The sequence below is a fragment of the Cuculus canorus genome, chromosome 5 (genome assembly GCF_017976375.1).
Source record: "Cuculus canorus isolate bCucCan1 chromosome 5, bCucCan1.pri, whole genome shotgun sequence".
Classification (NCBI taxonomy): domain Eukaryota; kingdom Metazoa; phylum Chordata; class Aves; order Cuculiformes; family Cuculidae; genus Cuculus; species Cuculus canorus.
In genome coordinates, this window is record NC_071405.1 from 17,446,776 (window position 1) to 17,466,388 (window position 19,613).

A 19,613-nucleotide genomic window follows, 5' to 3' on the forward strand; every position below is an offset into this window, starting at 1 on the left:
CCTTCTTCACTCCTCTAGTCCTACCAACATGCTACCAACATTGCCAGCCCACTGCCTGGGCAGCAGGAGGAGCTAGCTGAAGCCAGGGATGGAATTGAGGCCCTATTTGTACCCTCCTGATGAAACATTGCATAGCAATTGAGGTCTGTGTGCCATAGGTTTGCCACAACTGTCCTAGAGTTTTCTTTTGGCTCTCCTCTTAGCTACTGCCTAGTGAAGTCAGTCTTCTAGCTAAACAAGGCTTGCATTCATTTTTGTAACAGTAGGATTTGTCCATAATCTAGGATGAGAACTTTTTAACTTGTTATAAATGGAAAGAAAACAAAAAAACCCATAAGAATGCAAGAAAAAAAAGACTTTTGTTAGAGGCCTGAAACTGAACTAGAAAAGGCATTGATGAGAGGCGATTTTGTCTTGAGGTCAGACCGCTGAATGCATATAACAACATGGAGAAATATGAGCTCTAAGTATGGGGGTTGATGAAGGAATTCCAAATGACAGGTTTTTGTGGAAATACCGCCGCCAGCTGCACTGATGTATCTCACTGCAGCTGTGTCAACAACACCCAATGGCCAAGACAAGAATGCTGGGATTCTTTCTGCTGGTATTAAGCCAGAATGTTCCGAGCTGCCCCAGCTCTGCTGGCAGTATCAGCTGTGTGCTTCAATTAAGATTTTAACAAAAAAGAAAAAGGAAGATGTTTTTGCCTGATGTCAGGAATTCTCAATTACACCAAGAAAGGTTTAGTCACATTGCAGACTGGTGAGAAGATACAGTAAGTCACTGGATGCCAAATGGAGAAGCAAGGAAGATACTTTAACTCTTGGACATCTAAGATAAAGGGAGAGGGACAACTAAGGGCCAATAATCCTGTAAGAGTAAAACCCTGTTGTTGTTGCACAGTATTACTTTATTGTATTAGGTTACTTAATTTATTTAAAAGAGGACAGAGGACACTGAATGCACCACTCATCAATATACTTTTTCTCTATAGGTCCTGTGAAGGCCTTTGCAGGCATTATGGGTGCAGAGCTGTACTTGGAAGCATGCAAGCTGATGAAGGTGGTGCCTGTCTCGATCTTTATTCGGAACTTGGCCAAGCCTTATATAAACCTGAACCACTATGGTCTAGGACCGAAAGGTGTCAAAGCCATTGCTATTGCTCTGGTGGTGAGTAACCAATAAAAGTGGAGCCACTGTTCTGAAGAACAGTCGGCATTTTAGACCTCTCTCAGGCCTGGAAGTCATCACTGAATACATAATATGGGAGAAAAAGACATGTAGCTTCCCCATAGGAGCTCTGAGCATCACTGATGTTTCTAATTCCCTGCATAGGAAGGTCTTATGTGGCAGCTGCTGGTCTTTGTTGGAGTTACCCCCAAGAGCAAACTGATAATTTTCCATGGAATAGAAGTCCCAGTGCTTCTAACCACTACAGGGCCAAAAGCAGGGCTGGAGGGACTGGTATCTCCCACTCTGTGTCCTGTATAGGGATGTGCTACACTCACCAGTGGACAGGCCCAGGATGCGTGAACTGGAGCTCAGATCTGATCCTGTGTCTCTAGGCTGACAGAAAGTAACGGCAAGTCCTACCCACTCAAAACCTCTCCAAATATCATCTCTTTTCTATGCAAATTCTCACTGCCATGGCTCTGTCATGTCACCTAATCACTGTTATGCTTAGGACGCGCAATGCTTTCTGAGGTTTGGAGGAAATGTCCAGTGTCTGTTGAGCTGAGGAAACTATCTCCTTCATTAACTTCTAAGCAGTTTTTTGTGTGTCTTTGTTTACCTTTGTGTCTTGCCAGTCCAATGCAGCTGTCACCCATTTAGAGTTGGAAGACAACATCATTCTTGCAGAAGGAGCCATATGCATAGCAAAGATGCTACAGCGGAATTCCACCCTTCAAGAACTGGTATCCAGTCTGGCATAGTTTGTAGCCAAAATTCTCACTCACTAAGTTCAATCATTCCAGTATGATTTTAACCAAATAACCATGTTCCCATGCAAAAATATTCACATTCTGAAAGTCACAATAGTTTGTGCTGATGTACTTTTAAAAGGTGCAAGCTTCTGAAAAGCAGAAGTGTGCACATGATGGCAGTCTGATGAGGCTGAAACTGTTCTCTTAATTAGCAGATGTGACAATAATTACCATAACTAAGACTTTCTAATTCATGCTTAACCAATGGAAAAAATGTTTTGGTCAAGGATTTTCATTCTCCAATATGACATGGGGAAATTTTTCTAAACAGACCAAGGGAATAATGCAAAACTTTCAGATACGAACTAGTAGGAATGTTCCTTCGATCTGAAACAGGGGTATCCAAAATGCATTTTGATAGGCTATGGGATCTGTTTCACACTGGAAGAAAAGATTCTAGGCCAAATGCTTCTTAATTCAGTGAAGACAAAGACCCATGTAAAACTGGTGGCTGTTGGGAAGGATACAGGGTTAAACACACCCATAACTCTCATGTTAATTATATATCTAGCTGACATTTCTCATATTACTCGTCTTGCATTATTCCCTTGATATCTTGGGCATTAAGAAGACAATAAAGCTAATCTGTTCTTTGGATTCATCCTTCTTGTTCTCTCTTCTTTCCTTCCAGAACATCTCCAATAACCACCTTGACACAGCAGGTGCTGAAGCCATTGCTGGCTTGCTTTTGGATAACGTATCCTACCTCCATGCTCTTCAGCTCTCAGGTGGGCTGTTACGGCAGTGGGAGTGAAATAGCATGTATTTCATTCCAGTCTCTCATCCTGAGAATATTAGTCAGACTATGGGCAAAATCAGTCTCTGAGCTATGTCTCTCATAGGAATTCAGAGTAACAGTGGAAATATAGATTTATACTGATGTGATTAAATATTTGGCCTGCTCAACCTCCAGCACCTCTGAAAAACAGTCCCTTACAAGAAACTTAGATAATTGTTAGACTGTCTCCAACATCTTGGGGTAATTCTACTCTATGGAACGAAGTTGAATGGTGACTAATTTCTTACAGCCCGATATGGGCTGTGATAACTGGAGATTCCTGCAGATCCCAGCAGAGTGCTGAGGAGGAGATCAGTGCAGTGCTAATATACTTTTCCTCCCTAGGAAACAACTTTGGGGACAAGGCTGCGTCATACCTTGCTGAGGCATTAACGGTGAGTTACCTGAAATCCAAGGTCATTTGCAGTCTTGGCTGTGTAACAGACTCTCCTGATCTTGAAGCTGCTACTCACTTGGCATGCTTTCACTTGGCAATGCCCATATGATTTCCTGGCATAATTCCGCTAAGTGCCTTTTGCCTGCTTCAGAAATGAGAGAATCTGGGAGGACACAGAGCAGGATGGATTGCTTTAACAGTTTCTCAGGGCAGCTGTGTAAGTCTGGTTGAGAAACGAACCCTCAGGACTGTAAAACAGAACAGCAGAACAACATCTGGGTGTCAGAAAATTTTAAAGAAGCATAAGTAACCCAACTTTGTATCATTTTGCGATTCTCCAGTAAAATGAAGATATTTGACTTCTCCGATTAGTTCTGTCTCAAAGTTTCTGCATCATTTAGCCACGAGAAGCTGCCTTTAAGCAAGGCCTTGCCTTGACCTGATACTGGAAAGTGCTCTTGGTCAGAGTGCAGTGGTGAAACAGAGGAAGGAATAGAATTGCAGGATGTGTTGCAGGCCAGACATGAGCTGTGTGGGGGAAGGTGGCACAACACAAGTCCTACTGATTTTGCTGCTTTGGGAAGGCCATCACTGTGATGTTACATGTCTGACAAAGCTGTAGGTTGGGACACATAGTGCCACAATCTCTGTGCTGATGACATCCCGTGCACTGAAGATTTCACTATGTCTGGTATCCCTCTGTTTCATCCTCACATTGGGGCCTTGGCATGACAGCTGGTTGCAGCTGGCTGGAAGATCTCATTGTCTTTGCACATTTGTCTCTCCGCAGGGCAATTTTAAATTGAAAGAGCTGGACCTCAGCCACAATGAGTTCACTGAGAAGGGAGGACAGCTCCTGGGACAAATGATCGGTAACTTAATTTATTACTCCCACAAAGCCAGGAGTACAGGCACTGGGGTCTTCATGGTGTCAGCACAGTAAACATGTATTTCCTTCTCCAGCAAAAATGCCGCGAGGCTTGGTGGGTAGTACAAAAGACAGGGTGAACGGATTTAGAGCTTCCTGCCTGGTCCACAAGCTTACCCTCATCACCCACAGCACCACACTATGACTGGTGTCACAGGACACAAATACAGGATGAGAAACCACAATAGCAGAGCAGTGTGTGTGAGAGAGAAGGGAGCTGAAAGAGAAGTCCTTCAGGAAGAATAAAGCAGAAAACTGTATTTTACTAAAATCAAATAGGATCAGAACTGTTTGTTTTAAGCTTTTGATTACAAATTTCAATTTTTCTTAAGTAGCCCAAACCCTAATGGTTTGAGACATTGCACAGCAAGCAGCAAAGGAAGCAGACTAGGAAGAAATAAAATTAAGCTGCCAAATTTATCTGTTCAGACAAAGTGAGATCCAAAGTGTGCCAGTAGCCCTGGTGAGGCAAAGCTAACAAAACAGTTATGGTCTTTGAGTAATCTCAGGTGCTATTAGTGCACTGGGAAAGACTTGCATGAGTATCTGAGGGCTCTTCTTCCCTCAGTATGTCCAGCACAGCTGCTACCATAATGACCACAAGCCTCAAGTGTTCCTTGAACATTTCACTAACACAATGCTTTCGGTTTAATTAACACTTTAGTTCTCCTGGTTCAGTATTTCCACTGATATGAACCTTCTTCTGATTACAGTCCATGTCTTTAAAAAGATGGATCAATTATAAGTGCAGTGAGGGACAAGGCACTGTGCCCCAGCTTTGGACAAGCATGCAGTCGACACAGAGATCAGCATTAAAACTGGAGACCTTCCTAGCCCAGAAAAATACCTCTCCAAACTTACAGCTCTCCTTAGGTCTTACAGCTCTCAGGTCTCAGGTCTTACAGCTCTCCTCTTCTTTCAGGTCACTTGAGGCAGGAGCAACAGAGATTACTGCAGAATCAGTTACTTCCCTGTTTTGTTTCTTAAGGGAATATTTTTAAGTCAGCCTAACTCACCATCTGCCTCTATCCAACCTCCTATCTATGGAAAATCTGGATGAGAAATTATTTCTGAGAATAAGAGGCAAGTGTTGGCAGCAAGTCCCACCCCTCCCAGTTGTCGCAGTAGACACGAATGGATTCACACATATACTGCTCTAAGTAGGACTTTCACCATGAGGTGTGCTATGTATGTGAATTGGCAAAGGCACATATACAGCTGGGCACAGCTACCATATGAAGCTGAATTCCTCTCTTATGCTAATCAAACATACACAGAGTGAGTTGATATTTTTGATGGGGCAAGGAGAATCCAGCCATTTTTCACAGTAAGAAACACAGAGAGTTTCTATTAACATATGAAATCCTCCCTTTCTCCACCTTCCTCCTTTACAACTTACTCTTTGATTAAGCCAGAAAATAAGGGTATTCCCTTTCTGCTTGTGATCAACAGCCCATTATTTGTTCTTTGGGTGCTGTGGACAACAACGTCTCTGTAGGTACAGGTTCCTCCTACTGCAATTAATGAAGGCTGTTGCTGAACCCCCCGGCAAGCTTTCTGTTAGTCCCTAAATTTGGGTTAGCAGCTGTGTCCAGACCCCTCTTCATGAGCTAATATCTCAGTTTCTCTCTCCTAGACATCAACACAACACTGGAGATTCTGGACCTGAGCTGGAACTACCTGAGAAGGAAGGGAACAGTAGCGCTGGGCAGAGGTCTCAGGGTAGGAATGCCCCTGTTTTTTTATACCCTTCACAGTGATTATTACCAGGAGCTGGTTGAAACATTGATTAGGAACTCACAATCCTGAGATCTGAGCAGGATTCAGTAGCTATAGCAAGGCTCATCCTACTGACAGTGACAGCGCCAGGAGAAAGACTAAAGTAGTGAGTACGTCTGGTGACTTAATGTGGATGGAGAGAACCTGGTGATATTGCAAAGATATTGTATCCATTTTGGCTGGTTGGGTGTGATTCAAGGGATGCTTCTGTCTCGGCCAGGCAAGAAAGGGTTGAATGGTACAGAAAACGGATGTGCAGTAGCTAAGATCCCTCTTCTCTCCCTGGAGGTAAATGGTGCACTGAAAATACTCAACCTTTCTTGGAATGGCATTGGCAATGTGGGAGCACTGGCCCTAGGAGAAGCTCTCAGCGTCAATAATGTGCTGGTTCATCTGGACATCAGCAACAACCAGATCGACAACGAGGGAGCCAAGAATCTCTGCAGGGGCCTTGAAGTCAATGGAAAACTCAAAATCCTGAAGGTAAAATACAGTTCAGGCATAGCTGGAGGAGTAAACAGAGCAAGCAGGAAGATCTGAATCAGGAGGGACAGAAGACAGAGATGGTCTGTCTGAGCTAGAAATGGAGGAAATTAGTATTGCTCTGTATTGAAGGTGAGCAGAGTAGAAGGAAATTCTGTCATGTGAATTTCTTCCAGGGCAACTAAATGGCACTGTTCCCTCAAAAAAGCCCTCAGGGACTGGCTTGGCGTAATCCCACCTCTCTTATCACACAAAAGTTATTGATTCATGCCATAACTAGTTTTAGTTAAGTGCGAGCCTAGGCAACATGCCTAGCAGAGAACCTGGGCATTCAAGAGGTCTACATATATACATAAAATGGAGTTGTGAAGATACATATGTACAGGTCACATGCATTTCAGCCTAACACAAAGGTTCACACTGAAGTTTGCAGGTGGGCAAATGTGTGTCTTTCTCAGTGTGTTAGTTAATAACTTGCTAAAACTTTATTGAAACACAAAACAAACTATCATTGCCATGTCAGGGCGATGTCACAGCACTACATAAAAGAGAGAAGTATTATCAAGTCCTGGAAAAAGAAAGCCAAAACTGCCTTTTTTAGATCAATAATCCTGGAAGGGGCAATACTGAATGACCAGCCAAGCTGGCTTCAGAGGTTAGCTAACATGTCTTCTCAATCCAAGATCATTCTCCAGGAATTCACCTTAGAAAAGTCAGCTTGCTTATGAGCTGCATTCTCACCATCCTGAAAGCCGGCAAACGGCAGTATGGTGGTTGAGGGCATTTCTAAAACTGTTCATGTAGGCCTGTCTTTGACGCCTGTCCTTGTAAATCACTGCAACCACACCAGTCTTTGGGACTGCTGGTTTAGATTATGTAACTAAATGTGTCTCTTTACCTTGCTCTTAACCTGACTTGAGATAAGGTCACTAGCTTACACCAAGGCATTCCTCTCTCTATGTAGCTGCACAGGTTGTCTTAGGAGCTGATAACACAAAAGACTTAAATGGCCAACATTAACCAAGAAAGTTTTCTTTCAAATAGTGGGAGTGGGGACAATGCCATAATTCCAGACAGCTAGACCTTGTAGGCCAGAGGCAGCCAGCCAGCCTGAGCTCTGATCTGCTGTGCTGCCAAGAGGAGCCAAAGGTATGGGAAATGTCCTGAGAGGCATATTCCAATCCAGAGGGACCCTATTACCCAGCACACATTCAAATGTAGTCCATTGCCTCAGCCTCTTCCCCATCATGCCACTGAACATGATCCACAATCACATGCTCCTGTGTGACAGATACAAGGGGCCTGACAAGTACAATGTCACACAAGGAAACAGAGAGGCTGAGAAGGCAAATGCACTGGGAAATTGCAGTGTACAGTTTTGTGGGATAGAGACAAGAGTTGATGAGATAACAGAAAAACCCATCAAAAGGGAACATAGTTATGCTACAGCCCCGCTGAAGAATGGGAAGAAAGGGTCATCCTTGAAGACATTACAGAATGTCTTCTGTCGGGACATGAAATCCTCATTCTCACCATGTCTGGCTTTATGTCTTTTCTTCCACAGATGGCAAATAATCCTCTGACTGTGGAAGGTGCCACTGCACTACTCACATCTGTCAGAAAGAACCCAAATTCCATGATGGAGGAGATCAACATCTCGGTAAGACCTTATGTGCTGGAAGACCTCCGAGTCCATACACTATACATTCTTAGCAACTAGGTGGATAGCAGAGCTGCCCCCTTTCAAAATTGTTCTGAGACTCATCGTTTTTTTCATTTATGCACAGCCATTAACAAAAAGAGGATATTATTGACAGTACTTCTGGAAGAAATGTGGAAATCATAGGACTTTGGTGTAGCTCTGGAGAGAGGTGCCTTTCTTATTTCCACATTTCATTCCCTTTATTTTTGCGATAGCAGAATGAGAACAAGGAGTGAATTCCTGCTGGAGAATGGATTCTCTTCATCCCCTGAGCTGTCTCCCTCCAGGGTAGCCTAAGATGCTAGATACTGTGAAGTGCTTTGATACCCTTTCGGTATATATGAGGAGTAGGAGATGAATGCTTCAAGGCATTAATAGGAAAGCAATTTTATTTAAGAAAAAAGAAGAAGGAAAAAGCCACACACACAAAAATTGAGACCAGTACATTAAAGGGCTGGTATGGAAGGAAAAAAAAAATCAAAGAGGTCAAATGTTAGTGTGCTACTTTACAGAACAGCAGGTCAGGAGCATGACACGCGTTGTAGCCTCGTGTGCTGCTTCTAAAATGGGAGATCCAGAAATGCTTCTGAGCACTTGAGGGAGGGTAGGGATTGCATTGCAGACCAACACTGGAAAGAGACCTGGGCCCTCATCAGCCGGCTCCTGACCCTCCTATCCATTAATTGATGCTTTGTGGGAGTAGTTATAGGAGGTGTCATGGACCTCAGGACCCTCCATCCACCTTTGGGGGCACCATGATAAAAGGAAAGAGCATTTTCACAAAGATTAGGTTTGGGACTTGGAACTTAAATAATATGTTCACACTTGAAATAAACTGAAAGAAGTTCAATGGCAGTTCTGGAGATTCACATAATAGGTTGTATCTAATTACATCCGCATATGTATCTTTGTCCTGTGGTTACTATATTAAAGTAACTAAAACAAAACAGAATAAATAATATTTATCTATGGTCTTTCCTGAGAGTATTGAGGGCTTTCAACAAAGATCATCTGAAGAACAGGTGTTCCCCTAGGGCAGACAATTTTTCTTGCATAAATTACAATCAAAGAGAATTATTTGCCAAGCCTGCAAGGAGTCAGGCCTCATTTGGCAAAGAAAAACCAAAACAAGCTGTGTGGAGGTAAAGGACTTCATTACAGTATACATGATTCTGCTGATTTTATTACTAATAACCCGGACAACTCATAAACTTGGAAAGAGTAATGTATTTTATCTAAATTCTAAGAAACTGAAGAAATTACTGAAATAGATTTATTTAAATGAGAGACATGAGAATTTTTGAGGCAAGGAGTTAATTAAGAATCTTCAGTCCAACCTAAATCTTACTATACATTTCTGCTTTTTAGGGTTAACAGATGCTGTCTTCATCTCACCCTTCAAAAAGTCTAAATTACCTGGCATATCACAAGATAAATGGTCAATGGCATAAATTTACAATGACATTTCAGCATCGCAATCAAATGTTTGTAGACAAACATCTGATCTGTCTGACAGACTTCATTCCACCTGTGATGTAGGGAGTCTTGCATTTCAGTGCAGAGCATTTGCAAATGTACAGTTCCAAAGACCTTATGCTGTCTAAAACCTTTAAGAAATTAGTAAAGGTTTTAATCTTTTATAGGAAACTTAAGGGAAGACATAAACAAAAGCCTTTCCTACCCCTTTTCCCAGTGATAAATGTTTATCGTGACTTTTAAAGAATGAATAATTAGTGTGTCTGTTAGAGGAACTTCGAATAAGGTTCATATCTAGAAACCTTTGCGTGGGTTTGTCAGCTCTAGCAAAAGCAAAGCAATTGAAAGGTACATTTTTAATGACAGTTTATTCCTTCTGACAACGTTTCTGTGGATGACTGTTTCCTACATTCTTTTCAGAATCTACTTTTTAAGATAGAAGTTGAAATCTGAAGGTTCCAACTTCAAGATATACGGAATGTCAAACGTTTTATGAAAGTCATGTATCAAAATAGCCAGCAGATGCCCATCTTCACCATTACAGTACAAAAGAAAACACCATTGCTTTTCAGTTGTACATGTGTTGTTTTTCTGGACTGTGAATCGACTGTGTCAAAGATACAGAAATACAAAAACTGGCTCCCTCCAGGTTCCGTCTGTCCCTCGCAGGGTTTGTTAGGCCAAACATGGTGCTTTGGCTATGCTGCTTCTGAGGCCGCACTGGCAGTCCACATGGGGTCAAGCCCAAGCTCACAAGCCTTGGAGAGAGCTGGCAGCAAGCAGAGCCAGCTCAGGCTCTCCTGTGCTGTGTTCCCAGGACTAGGACACTCTGCTCATGTGCATAGTGCAGGAATGTCTGAATGGCTTTTTCAGAGAGTCACTTTGCATCCATAAAACTACTGGTGCCAAATGAGAGCTAGTAAACCCAGCCAGATCCAGACTTGTTCAAGGCTGTCTTCGAGTAGTAACAGTCAAGAGCTCACTGCATGGTAGACCACAAACTTCTAGATGGATCTTAAGAATGGTAGATCATAAGCTTCTGAAAAAGAAGCTATAAGAATGCATAGGGAGGCCTTGTAAATACACAAAGTATACAAAAAGGCAAAGGCAAATTTGTCTTAACTTATATTTAGAAGAATAAATTACAGTGACATCAATATTTGCAAAGACTGTTTTCTGGCATCATAAAACCCTAAATCAGAACACTGTGCTGCTGCCTATTCTATAAGTACTAAACCAGAAAACTCGTAGTGTGAGCTTGCATTAAGTTAATTTCTACATAAATTAGTATTCTGTTTTAAGCATAGGAAAAGAGAGAGAAAAGTTTAGGGTCAGGCCTCCATGGGATTCTTGAAAGTGAAAAGCACAGATGGGAGAAGGTACCACCCTTAGGAGAGGATAGTTAATGCTGACTTTAGTTGGATTTGTTAATACAAACAAGTCTTTGTTGTTCTTTGGGCATCCACGCTGACTGCACTCTCCCTCCTCCTATGTACCAGAATGTGTTGGTGAATGAAACTTTCATCAAGTTGCTGGATTTGGTGTGTCAAACACGTCCTGAACTAGATGTCATCTATGGTGAGGTCGAAGGCTGTGTTGCGAAGATTCCCAAGCAGCATCCAAGTCCCATGAAAGTGATTCAGGTGAGTTACTGAGTGTGGGTCCATAGCTCCTCTGTACACAGTACACCTGTCCCAAGCACTTGTAGGGATGGAGGCTGGAAGGGGTAAGCTTTCTTCCAAGTGGGAAATTCAGTAAAGTTCCTTCAGAAAAGTATATTCACAAAGACTGTCACAATGTAATGTATCTCAGTCCATGCAGACTGATTTAAGTAAAAGCTTTGATTTTCAAGAGGAGCTAATGCCTTGGGATCTGAGAGCAACAAGTCGGGAAAGAATCTGTGTAGATGTTTGCTAGCTGTCTAAAACAAACTGGTCGATTTCAGGTCTGATCCAAATGAGTGTCCATCCTTATCACAAAGCCCACCTCAATCACTGACTTTCATTGAAAGCTTCATTGATAGTTGTGCTTTAGCATCAAAATGAATGTGCTTCGTAAAAATAAGATAAGGTATTGCAAACAAATACTGTCAGAAATTACTTATATATTCTAGGCCTGCAACTTCTGTGGATAGCAGCAGATGGTGCTGTCCTCCTTGTTGGAAAGCAACATAGCACTTGGATATTGCTGAGTTGAGGAACATCTATGCACTACCAGCTTCATTATGTTTCTTAGCTGCTGTGCACATTTTTAGATGACTGGGTTATCTACTTTACTGTAGATATGGCTTCAGACAACTTAAGTCAAAGCTTGGGCTATTAGCTCATATGAAACGGTGCTGCTGTGCTTCACAGCCAGTGACGGTTATCCTAGCATGCTTTGCAGTTTTTAACAGCAGTTATGGTACTCAGATGTGGTCTCGTGCAAACTGATGGGAATTCAGAGAAAAGTTGAAATAGTGATCATCGATCTAGGGGAGAGGACTGCCTCTGGATTAGCCAGCCTAGCCAAGCAGTGTCTGCTGGGATGAGGACTAAATAACCTTATGCAGTTATCAGAAGAAACAGGTTTACTACTGAGTCTTGTTACAAGGTAGGGACAAAAGGAGATATAACTGAGAAGAATAGGAGTAACATGGACAAAATAATTTTGTTCCGACAATAGTTTGGCTGCACAGGGAGATAAGGACTCATGTACCTCAGTGATGGGCTGAGTAAAGGCAGATGGAAGAACAAGGGGAGATCTAGAGGCAGTTAACAGTGGCTGTTTCGTGGTTATGCCCATGTTTATCTCTGTTTCTCTTAGAATTATTTGAAAGAGCACAACCTGCAACTCTGGGACTTTTTTAGTAATATTGACAAGGACGGAAGCATGAAGATCCCCGTGGCAGTGTTCCGCAGAGCCATGATGCAGGTGTGCCTCTGAATGCATGGCCATGGTGCTCTTCTGGTAGGGTACTGCTCTGGGGAAACCCCTCTGCTGCAGCTGGGCCACCAGTCAGCCTTGCTGGTGATATTGTTCAGTTTAAAAGGCAATCCATTGCAATAGTTGAGCCTTGAATGAAACCCAAAGCAATGCTATGACATCAAATAAAAACTGCAGATGGCATCAGTGATAATGAAACAACTTTAGAATATCACAAAAGCCTTGTAAAATCACAGAGGTCAGCTTTTTTTTATCGTACGTACAGGATCATGATAGATAATTATGCCTTACTGCTATGGGAAAGTGAAAAAGAGGCATTTAAATCTTTGCCTCTACATATTGAGTACTCTCCCTGCCAAAACCTCCATGGTGCTTGGGATCTGTAATAAGGGTCAGTCATCCACTATACTCTTATATAAGAAATGAAAAAAAAAAAAAATCTATTTTAATCCTAAAAGAGTGAAATTGTCTCCCCACGACCTCTCTGTGGATTTTTTCCATCCCATCTCCAATGCACCAGGCCATCTACTCACCAATTAAGAGGTGGCCAGGCCCTAGTCTTATATGGAGGATTTTTCTGCCTAAAACTACCCAGGTTTTTTAACATTTCTCTCTTTCTCTTAGCAGTCAAGCATCCCACTGGATCGAGTCCAAATTGGGGAACTAGTGCGCAAGCTAGACTGGAATCAGACAGGGTTTGTGGACTATAGGTGAGTGAGTGATTCTACTTACTGTCCTGGCTTGTCTTTCTTTTTTTAATTTGGCTCAACACCAAATAAACATAATCTTATTCACTTTAGGAGATGAACAACATATGGTTTTGGCTGGTCCATTACTTACCTAAGTAAAAGGTGGATGAAATAACACCTTGCATGCTTAGAAGTCGTGTTGAGTCAAACTAGAAGTCAGTCTTGTTTTTCTGTTTGATAAACATGCTGTGAGAGTGCATAGATCTCAGAGCTGAATGGCATTTTCTTTCATGCTTGTAAGCGTATGTGAAAAACATCAGCTCAACACTGTTCTCTCCCTGAAGCCAGGGTAAGATCTGCAAAGACAGCATATCTGTGCCTTCAGACCTTTTCCTCCATCTTCTGTGACTCTCATTTTTCTTCCTTCTCTCTGACCCTTCTTCTTAGGAGACCTAGTTTTCCCTGGAAACCTGCCTTCAAACTAGAGAACTTTTCATTCCCTTGAAAGTGCCTCTTCCTCAGTGCCTGTAGCAATCATGTCCAAGTTCTGAGCAGTCAGCAGCAAACTCCTTGGAGGTTGTCAGTCGCTGCAGGCTAAACTGCTTGTCATTGGACTGAAAATTCCCCCTAGATTTCCAGTTAGTTCTGGCATGTGACTCATCAGCTGAAAACCATATTAATCATGCCCAAATATTCCCATCCTGGAAGGCTTAAATATATGCTGTAGTCTGGTTTTAAGACTAGAAGCATTGCATCAGTTTTGCAAGTTTCTTCACTTAGCTTCCTAATATTTAGAAAGAGAAGCTAATTGCTTCGCTAGATCCAGTCTTTATTTCTTCACATATTCCTTCACTGTACTAAAAGCATGCTCAGAGGTTAGATGAGCCTCAGCCTGGTTGCTCTTGAATCTCGGGTTAGATGCAGTTCCCCAGTATTTTAGGACAAATTTTGGAACTCTGTTTAAGTAGTAAGCAAATTAAGAACTGTTGAAACCCAATGATCAGCAAAGATGTCACATGGTGACATTAGTGCTGCTGAGTTAATATGTGGGGAAAAATAAACAGAGATATCCACGCCTTATCTAGCTTTTTAATGCATTTTAGCATTCTAGCATGTGTGGCAGTGGTTGTATCCAGCTTGCAGACAACAGTCAGAAGAGTTGTGACCTTTGCTGTCCTTACTGTTTCCACCTCGGTCTGTTTTCTCAAGGTCCTGTCAGCAGCTTTAAGATACCTGATAAGGAAGGTTCACTTTACTGGGTTAATACAGCTTTGCCTCTTTCTTTTCATTCAGACATTTAAAAGAGCAGGAGCCGACACAGAAGCCTGTGGAAGGGGAAGTGGAGGAGGAGAAGGACAAGCCATAAAACTGAAACAAGGAGGCAGCTCAGACAGTGAATGATTGTAGTAGAAACACTGGAAGAAAGTTCAGAGTGGCCCTGGGCTTGGCCCAACACTGATAGTCTAAGTTATTGAATGCAGAAATAATAGTCAATATTCCTGTACACAGCAGGTCCTCTATACAGTCTGGTTCTTTCAGCTAGAGGTAGAAGGGATTGGTCCTTTGGAGCTGGTTACCAATTCTGTCTCGCTCTGTGTGCTAACCTTATTTGTAGAGACAGAGACAAAAAGCAGGAATGGGGATAACAAGAGAACTCAGGTATTTTCATTATCCCATTTAGAGGGAGTACACATGGGCAAAGACTGTAGCAAGTGCCCTGCAGACAACCGCTACCAGACGTAGCGGTTCTGACACAGGGACCTTCTCTGTGAAGAGGAGAAAAATAAAGTTCATAAAAAACTGCAGTTAATGTTGCTCAGAAAGTTATGGTAACAGGAATTTTATTAAATATCTCTGTGGGAAAAAATATGCTGGAAGGGTTGAAGCTGTAACAGATTTTAAATGGCTCAGATACTAAACTGCTTTTTTTTAAACCAATATTAAAAAAAACCCCCATATTTCAACAACTCTTAAAAAGAAATGAAAGCCTTATATATATTAGTATTTATACATAAACAGAGTGCAGAAAATGTAAACATGGGCAGATGAGCTGAGCCACAGGAAATACAGTTTGCCATGTGCAGCTGCCAATATAGACTATACCACCATGAAACTTGGAAAACTGGGACAAGCTGGCCACTCTGGGAAGACCAGCCTTCAGTGGAAAGGAAGAGAAGCAGCTGTTTGCCATCTGGTAAGTCTCTGTCTGTTTCCTAGCAGAATTCACACCTGGGAAAAATATCTTTGAATTAAGAGTTCCTGTGGGTCCAGTGCCTCATCAGAGGACAATGTGACTGTTGCCATGATGGCATCAGCGTGACTTCTCAGTAGTTATTCTCAATAGTGACTGCTGGGATTTAACTCATTACCTGAGCAGATCCGTGCCCACTGTTGCCTGTGACTCTTCCAGAATTTACTTGTGATTGTGGCCAGTGCCCCCTTCACATCTGAAGCCCACGGAGATTGAGACAAACAATCAGAACAGCGCAGCGCATTTGAAATCTTAGGCAGTATGCACATGCGGGGCGTGACACTGTGGGGTTTTCTGTTCTCTGTTCCTAAAATAATGGCTTTAAAGTGAAGGAGGAAGATTTAGACTAGACATTAGGAAGAAATTCTTCACAATGAGGGTGGTGAGGCACTGGAACAGGATGCCCAGGGAAGCTGTGGCTGTCCCATCCCTGGAGGTGTTCAAGGCCAGGCTGCACGGAGCCTTGAGCAGCCTGATCCAGTGGGAGGTGTCCCTGCCCACGGCAGGGGGGGTGGAATTAAATGATCTTTAAGGTCCCTTCCAACCCAAACCATTCTATGATTCTAAAATGTAATCAGCTTTTCGTGACTGTTCCTAAGCACCGAGGTACACTTTTTTTAAAGTATCCACTAAACCTGCAAGATCCAGAACACGAAGACTCGGCGCGGGGAGGGGTGCGGTTGGGGAGCGGTCCATGCCCATCCTTTAACAACTCGAGCTCGCCTCCTCCTCAGACAGACCCACCGCGCCTTGCCCCGGGGCCGGGCCGGGCCGGGGGGTGCTGCGGCGCAGGGCTGGGCTGGTGCCCGTGCCGCCCCCCGGGGTCAGGGCAGCCCCGGTGGAGCGCGGGGAGCCGCGCTGCCCCCCACCGCGGCACTGATCCCCCCGGGACTACCGGCTGTGCCCGCAGCCTGCGCTCGGCTCCCCTTCTGAAAACTACTTGGTGGCTGTTTACCGAAGAAGTGCTACCAGCAGGAGCATCGTTTGAACTGTTGTAAGCCGTTCCCCCGCCGTCCCGCTCCAGCGACTGGGAGGGTGGTGGGCAGTGCCTGGGGTGCGCTTTGTGATGGACTCACGGCCTCGGTGGCCGAGGGAGTACGGATACTGACTCTTGGTTCCTACCCGTGTGACAACGCTGACATCGCTTGTTGGCCCATGTTTGTGATGAGTATGGAGCAGTGTCACTGCTGCCGGACAGTTTTAGTCCTTCTTGGATCCACTGAAGTTACTGCACACGATCCACGGACCTGAGCGCAATTTAGTCATCATTTCTGGGGGAGGCTGATGTTTAAAACATGTCATCTTCTAGGATGTTCCTCAGCTGCTCCAAGCCTGCTGATCACGTGTTAACCATCAAGTACTCACGCCAGTGTAAAATATATCTGTATCTCTCTCCCCCTCAATCCCAAGAAGTCCTTTTTTGAGGTTTTGAGTTTTTTTCCCCCTAGTTTAGGAGGCATACAATGTAAATACCAACATGTGCAAACTGAGATTTAAGGCCAGGAAGCTGGAAACACCTCATGATTTTGTATTTGCACCAAAAAAAGGAGTAGTTTTTTGGCATGTCCAACAACTATTGTTACCTGACAGAGAACAAAATTTACAGCATCTCAAACAAGCTTCTTGGCCAATCAACAGGCAGATGCTCTCTGAGTTTGGTAAGCTAAATCAGGTGTGAGAAGTTTCTCACTTGTTTCCAGACTAGCAAATGTGGAAGAGAGAACAATGGGATCTCAGAGGACCTAATGGCAGGGAGTGAAGGTCATGTTTCACTGTCCCTACAGCACTGTGTTTGTTCTGCAGAAAAAGGTGCATGTCAAAGTGGAGGAGTAACATGTACAGACTGTTAAATATCTTCACCTTTTCTTCCCACAGTGTCTTGGGTTTGTTGTATGTGTTACACATGCATCTTTATCTCATGCACAGTGCTGTTGTATATTAGTCATGCATTACTATTCCACTTAGGTTTACACAGAATCGTCTGCCCAACTAAACTGATTTGTCCAATTATTGCCTTTAAGATTCTAGATTAGCTACAGCCATCAAAAATCTGCGGTAAGAAAACAACATAATCAAATAGAGACGGGTGCTGGCCTGCGGCAGGTGTGGCTTTTATTTATTTGCCTGTCCACTTAAACTCCAGACACAACAGTGATGTGGCACTTAGATTGTACTTTTACACCAGGAAAAACCTACAGGGAGATTGCATGGTTTCTTTCAGCTGAAGAGTTTGAGCCCAGATTTCTGTTCCAAAAGGGTTTGGTAAATAAAAATTATCTACTTTGCCAAACACAAAACCAAAAGAGATGAGACCTCTGGGAATGAGCTAGCTATAACCTTCTGTCCTACTGTGTGGCCTGATGCAACTTAAATACTAGCAAAAAAACTGGGAATGCTAGTGAAAATTTTAGTTCTCCAAATTCACATGCAAGCAGCATGGTGGAGGGATGTAGTTGCAGTGTCTCTCAACACTCTTAGATCAATAAAGCTTTTTTAAGCTTGGTGGCAGCATTTGTCCCCTTGCTGGGAATTCAGAGATACTGAGCAGGGCAGTCAGGGAGTAGAGCATGAATTGCTCTGCTGATCCTGCACCTGTGAAACGGCACAGAAGGAAATGTTTTGGCCAGCATAAATTAAGGCAGCCCTGAAACTCATCTAAAGTACCTTAGGAATTCAGCCTGCCAGCACAAAATTAGACAGCGCAGAAAGCTGGCTAAACATAATCTCTGTATCTTCCTGGGCTTGTGAAAGTGACACAGCCAAGTGACATTGTCAGATCTCTTCAATATTAGAAAGAAAATGACACTGATTAAGTAATGTTTTTAAATCACAGCATGCACAACATAGTATTTAATGTGTTAGCTAGTTTAGATGAACCTTTGGATATCTTGCAGGGGAAATCATCTTTTTGTTGTGGATCTCATTCAGCAGAATGAGACTCAATTCAGACTGATTTCCTAGGTGCCACCACAACACTTAAGACAACATATTGTTGCATTAAAAAGGACATTACTGGTCAGAATCTCTGGAAACCTCAGAGTAAGTATTAAGACTAATGTTATATGCCAAACTATCTCAGCTTGTTCCCATTGAAGACACATTTGCTCTGTGTAGCTGAACTAGCTTAAAGGGTTGGCCTTTAGTTTGAAAGGAGAAATCTCACGGGCTGCCAAAATGGGTACACTGATACTACTCTCCATCTTTTTAATTGCATTAATAGTTCTTTGTTCCAGTGGTCTCTCATCCATATAATATGTATACCAGAAAGGTGTCCAGTGTATATCAGTGGGCACGTGCCTTATGCAAAGGGTATCATGCAGCCATGCACAAAATAAAGCATCATGGGACTGGGAGTATGTCATGTGCCATGTACTAGTGCAACTGAGACACTTGAGTACCCTTTCAACTCACTCACTGAATAAAACCTCACCTGAGTCAGTCACAGCAACAATATAGAATCTGAAGAGATTATGAAGTGAACGTCTGCAAGGACAAAATTGTTTTTTCTCAGCATGAGGCAGCAGATTTGGGTCAATTGACTGATGCTAATGTTTTCTTACAAGACACTGGAAAAAAATAAGGATCATAATGGACAACTCGGTTCTTGAAAATACATGTTCTACTTGTTATTTTTTCTTATGTGGGTGATTTCTTATCTATCAACATTATTGAAGCTATTTCATAGTTTCTTAATCCATAGAGCCCAGTCAAAGGATTGCATTCTGAATTTGACCCATCAGAAGGTGGCAATCAACCCATAGTTCATTACTTGCCACACTCTTCTTCGCAGACTGCTGAGATGTTTGGTAGCCTTCTCTGTTCCTGACATTTCATGTGGACCTTAGTTTCCCCACTGATATGCTATTAGTTATGTGTCTCTCAAGGACAAATACATCAGCTTTTACAGACTCACAGGAAGGCGGTATCTGATCATGTCACAGGAGGAACAGGAAATAATATCATAGAATCATAGAATCACTAGGTTGGAAAGGACCCACTGGATCATCGCGTCCAACCATTCCTAACAATCCCTAGACCATGCCCCTCAGCACTTCATCCACGCGTCCCTTAAACACCTCCAGGGAAGGTGACTCAACCACCTCCCTGGGCAGCCTCTGCCAGTGCCCAATGACCCTTTCCATGAACATGTCCAGCCTGAACCTCCCCTGGCGGAGCTTGAGGCCATTCCCTCTTGTCCTGTCTCCTGTCATATGGGAGAA

General features: G+C 43.0%; 1 protein-coding gene across 8 annotated transcripts in view; it reads left to right on the forward strand.

Annotated features, from left to right (window-relative positions):
• LRRC74A (leucine rich repeat containing 74A) overlaps positions 1-19,027 on the forward strand; it is a 25,729-nt gene extending 6,702 nt beyond the window's left edge. For 4 of the 8 annotated variants that reach the window (XM_054068869.1, XM_054068868.1, XM_054068875.1 and 1 more), the window contains 12 exons: positions 995-1,170; positions 1,809-1,916; positions 2,617-2,713; positions 3,109-3,158; positions 3,951-4,032; positions 5,725-5,810; positions 6,156-6,350; positions 7,915-8,010; positions 11,028-11,171; positions 12,334-12,441; positions 13,078-13,163; positions 14,436-19,027. In XM_054068869.1, coding sequence (XP_053924844.1) covers positions 995-1,170; positions 1,809-1,916; positions 2,617-2,713; positions 3,109-3,158; positions 3,951-4,032; positions 5,725-5,810; positions 6,156-6,350; positions 7,915-8,010; positions 11,028-11,171; positions 12,334-12,441; positions 13,078-13,163; positions 14,436-14,508 — 1,301 coding nt within the window. In that variant the 3' untranslated portion in view covers positions 14,509-19,027. The remainder of the gene's footprint in view (positions 1-994; positions 1,171-1,808; positions 1,917-2,616; positions 2,714-3,108; positions 3,159-3,950; positions 4,033-5,724; positions 5,811-6,155; positions 6,351-7,914; positions 8,011-11,027; positions 11,172-12,333; positions 12,442-13,077; positions 13,164-14,435) is intronic. The other 4 variants (XR_008450193.1, XM_054068872.1, XM_054068871.1 and 1 more) reach the window with 4 other exon arrangements.
• Positions 19,028-19,613: the final 586 nt, after the last annotated feature.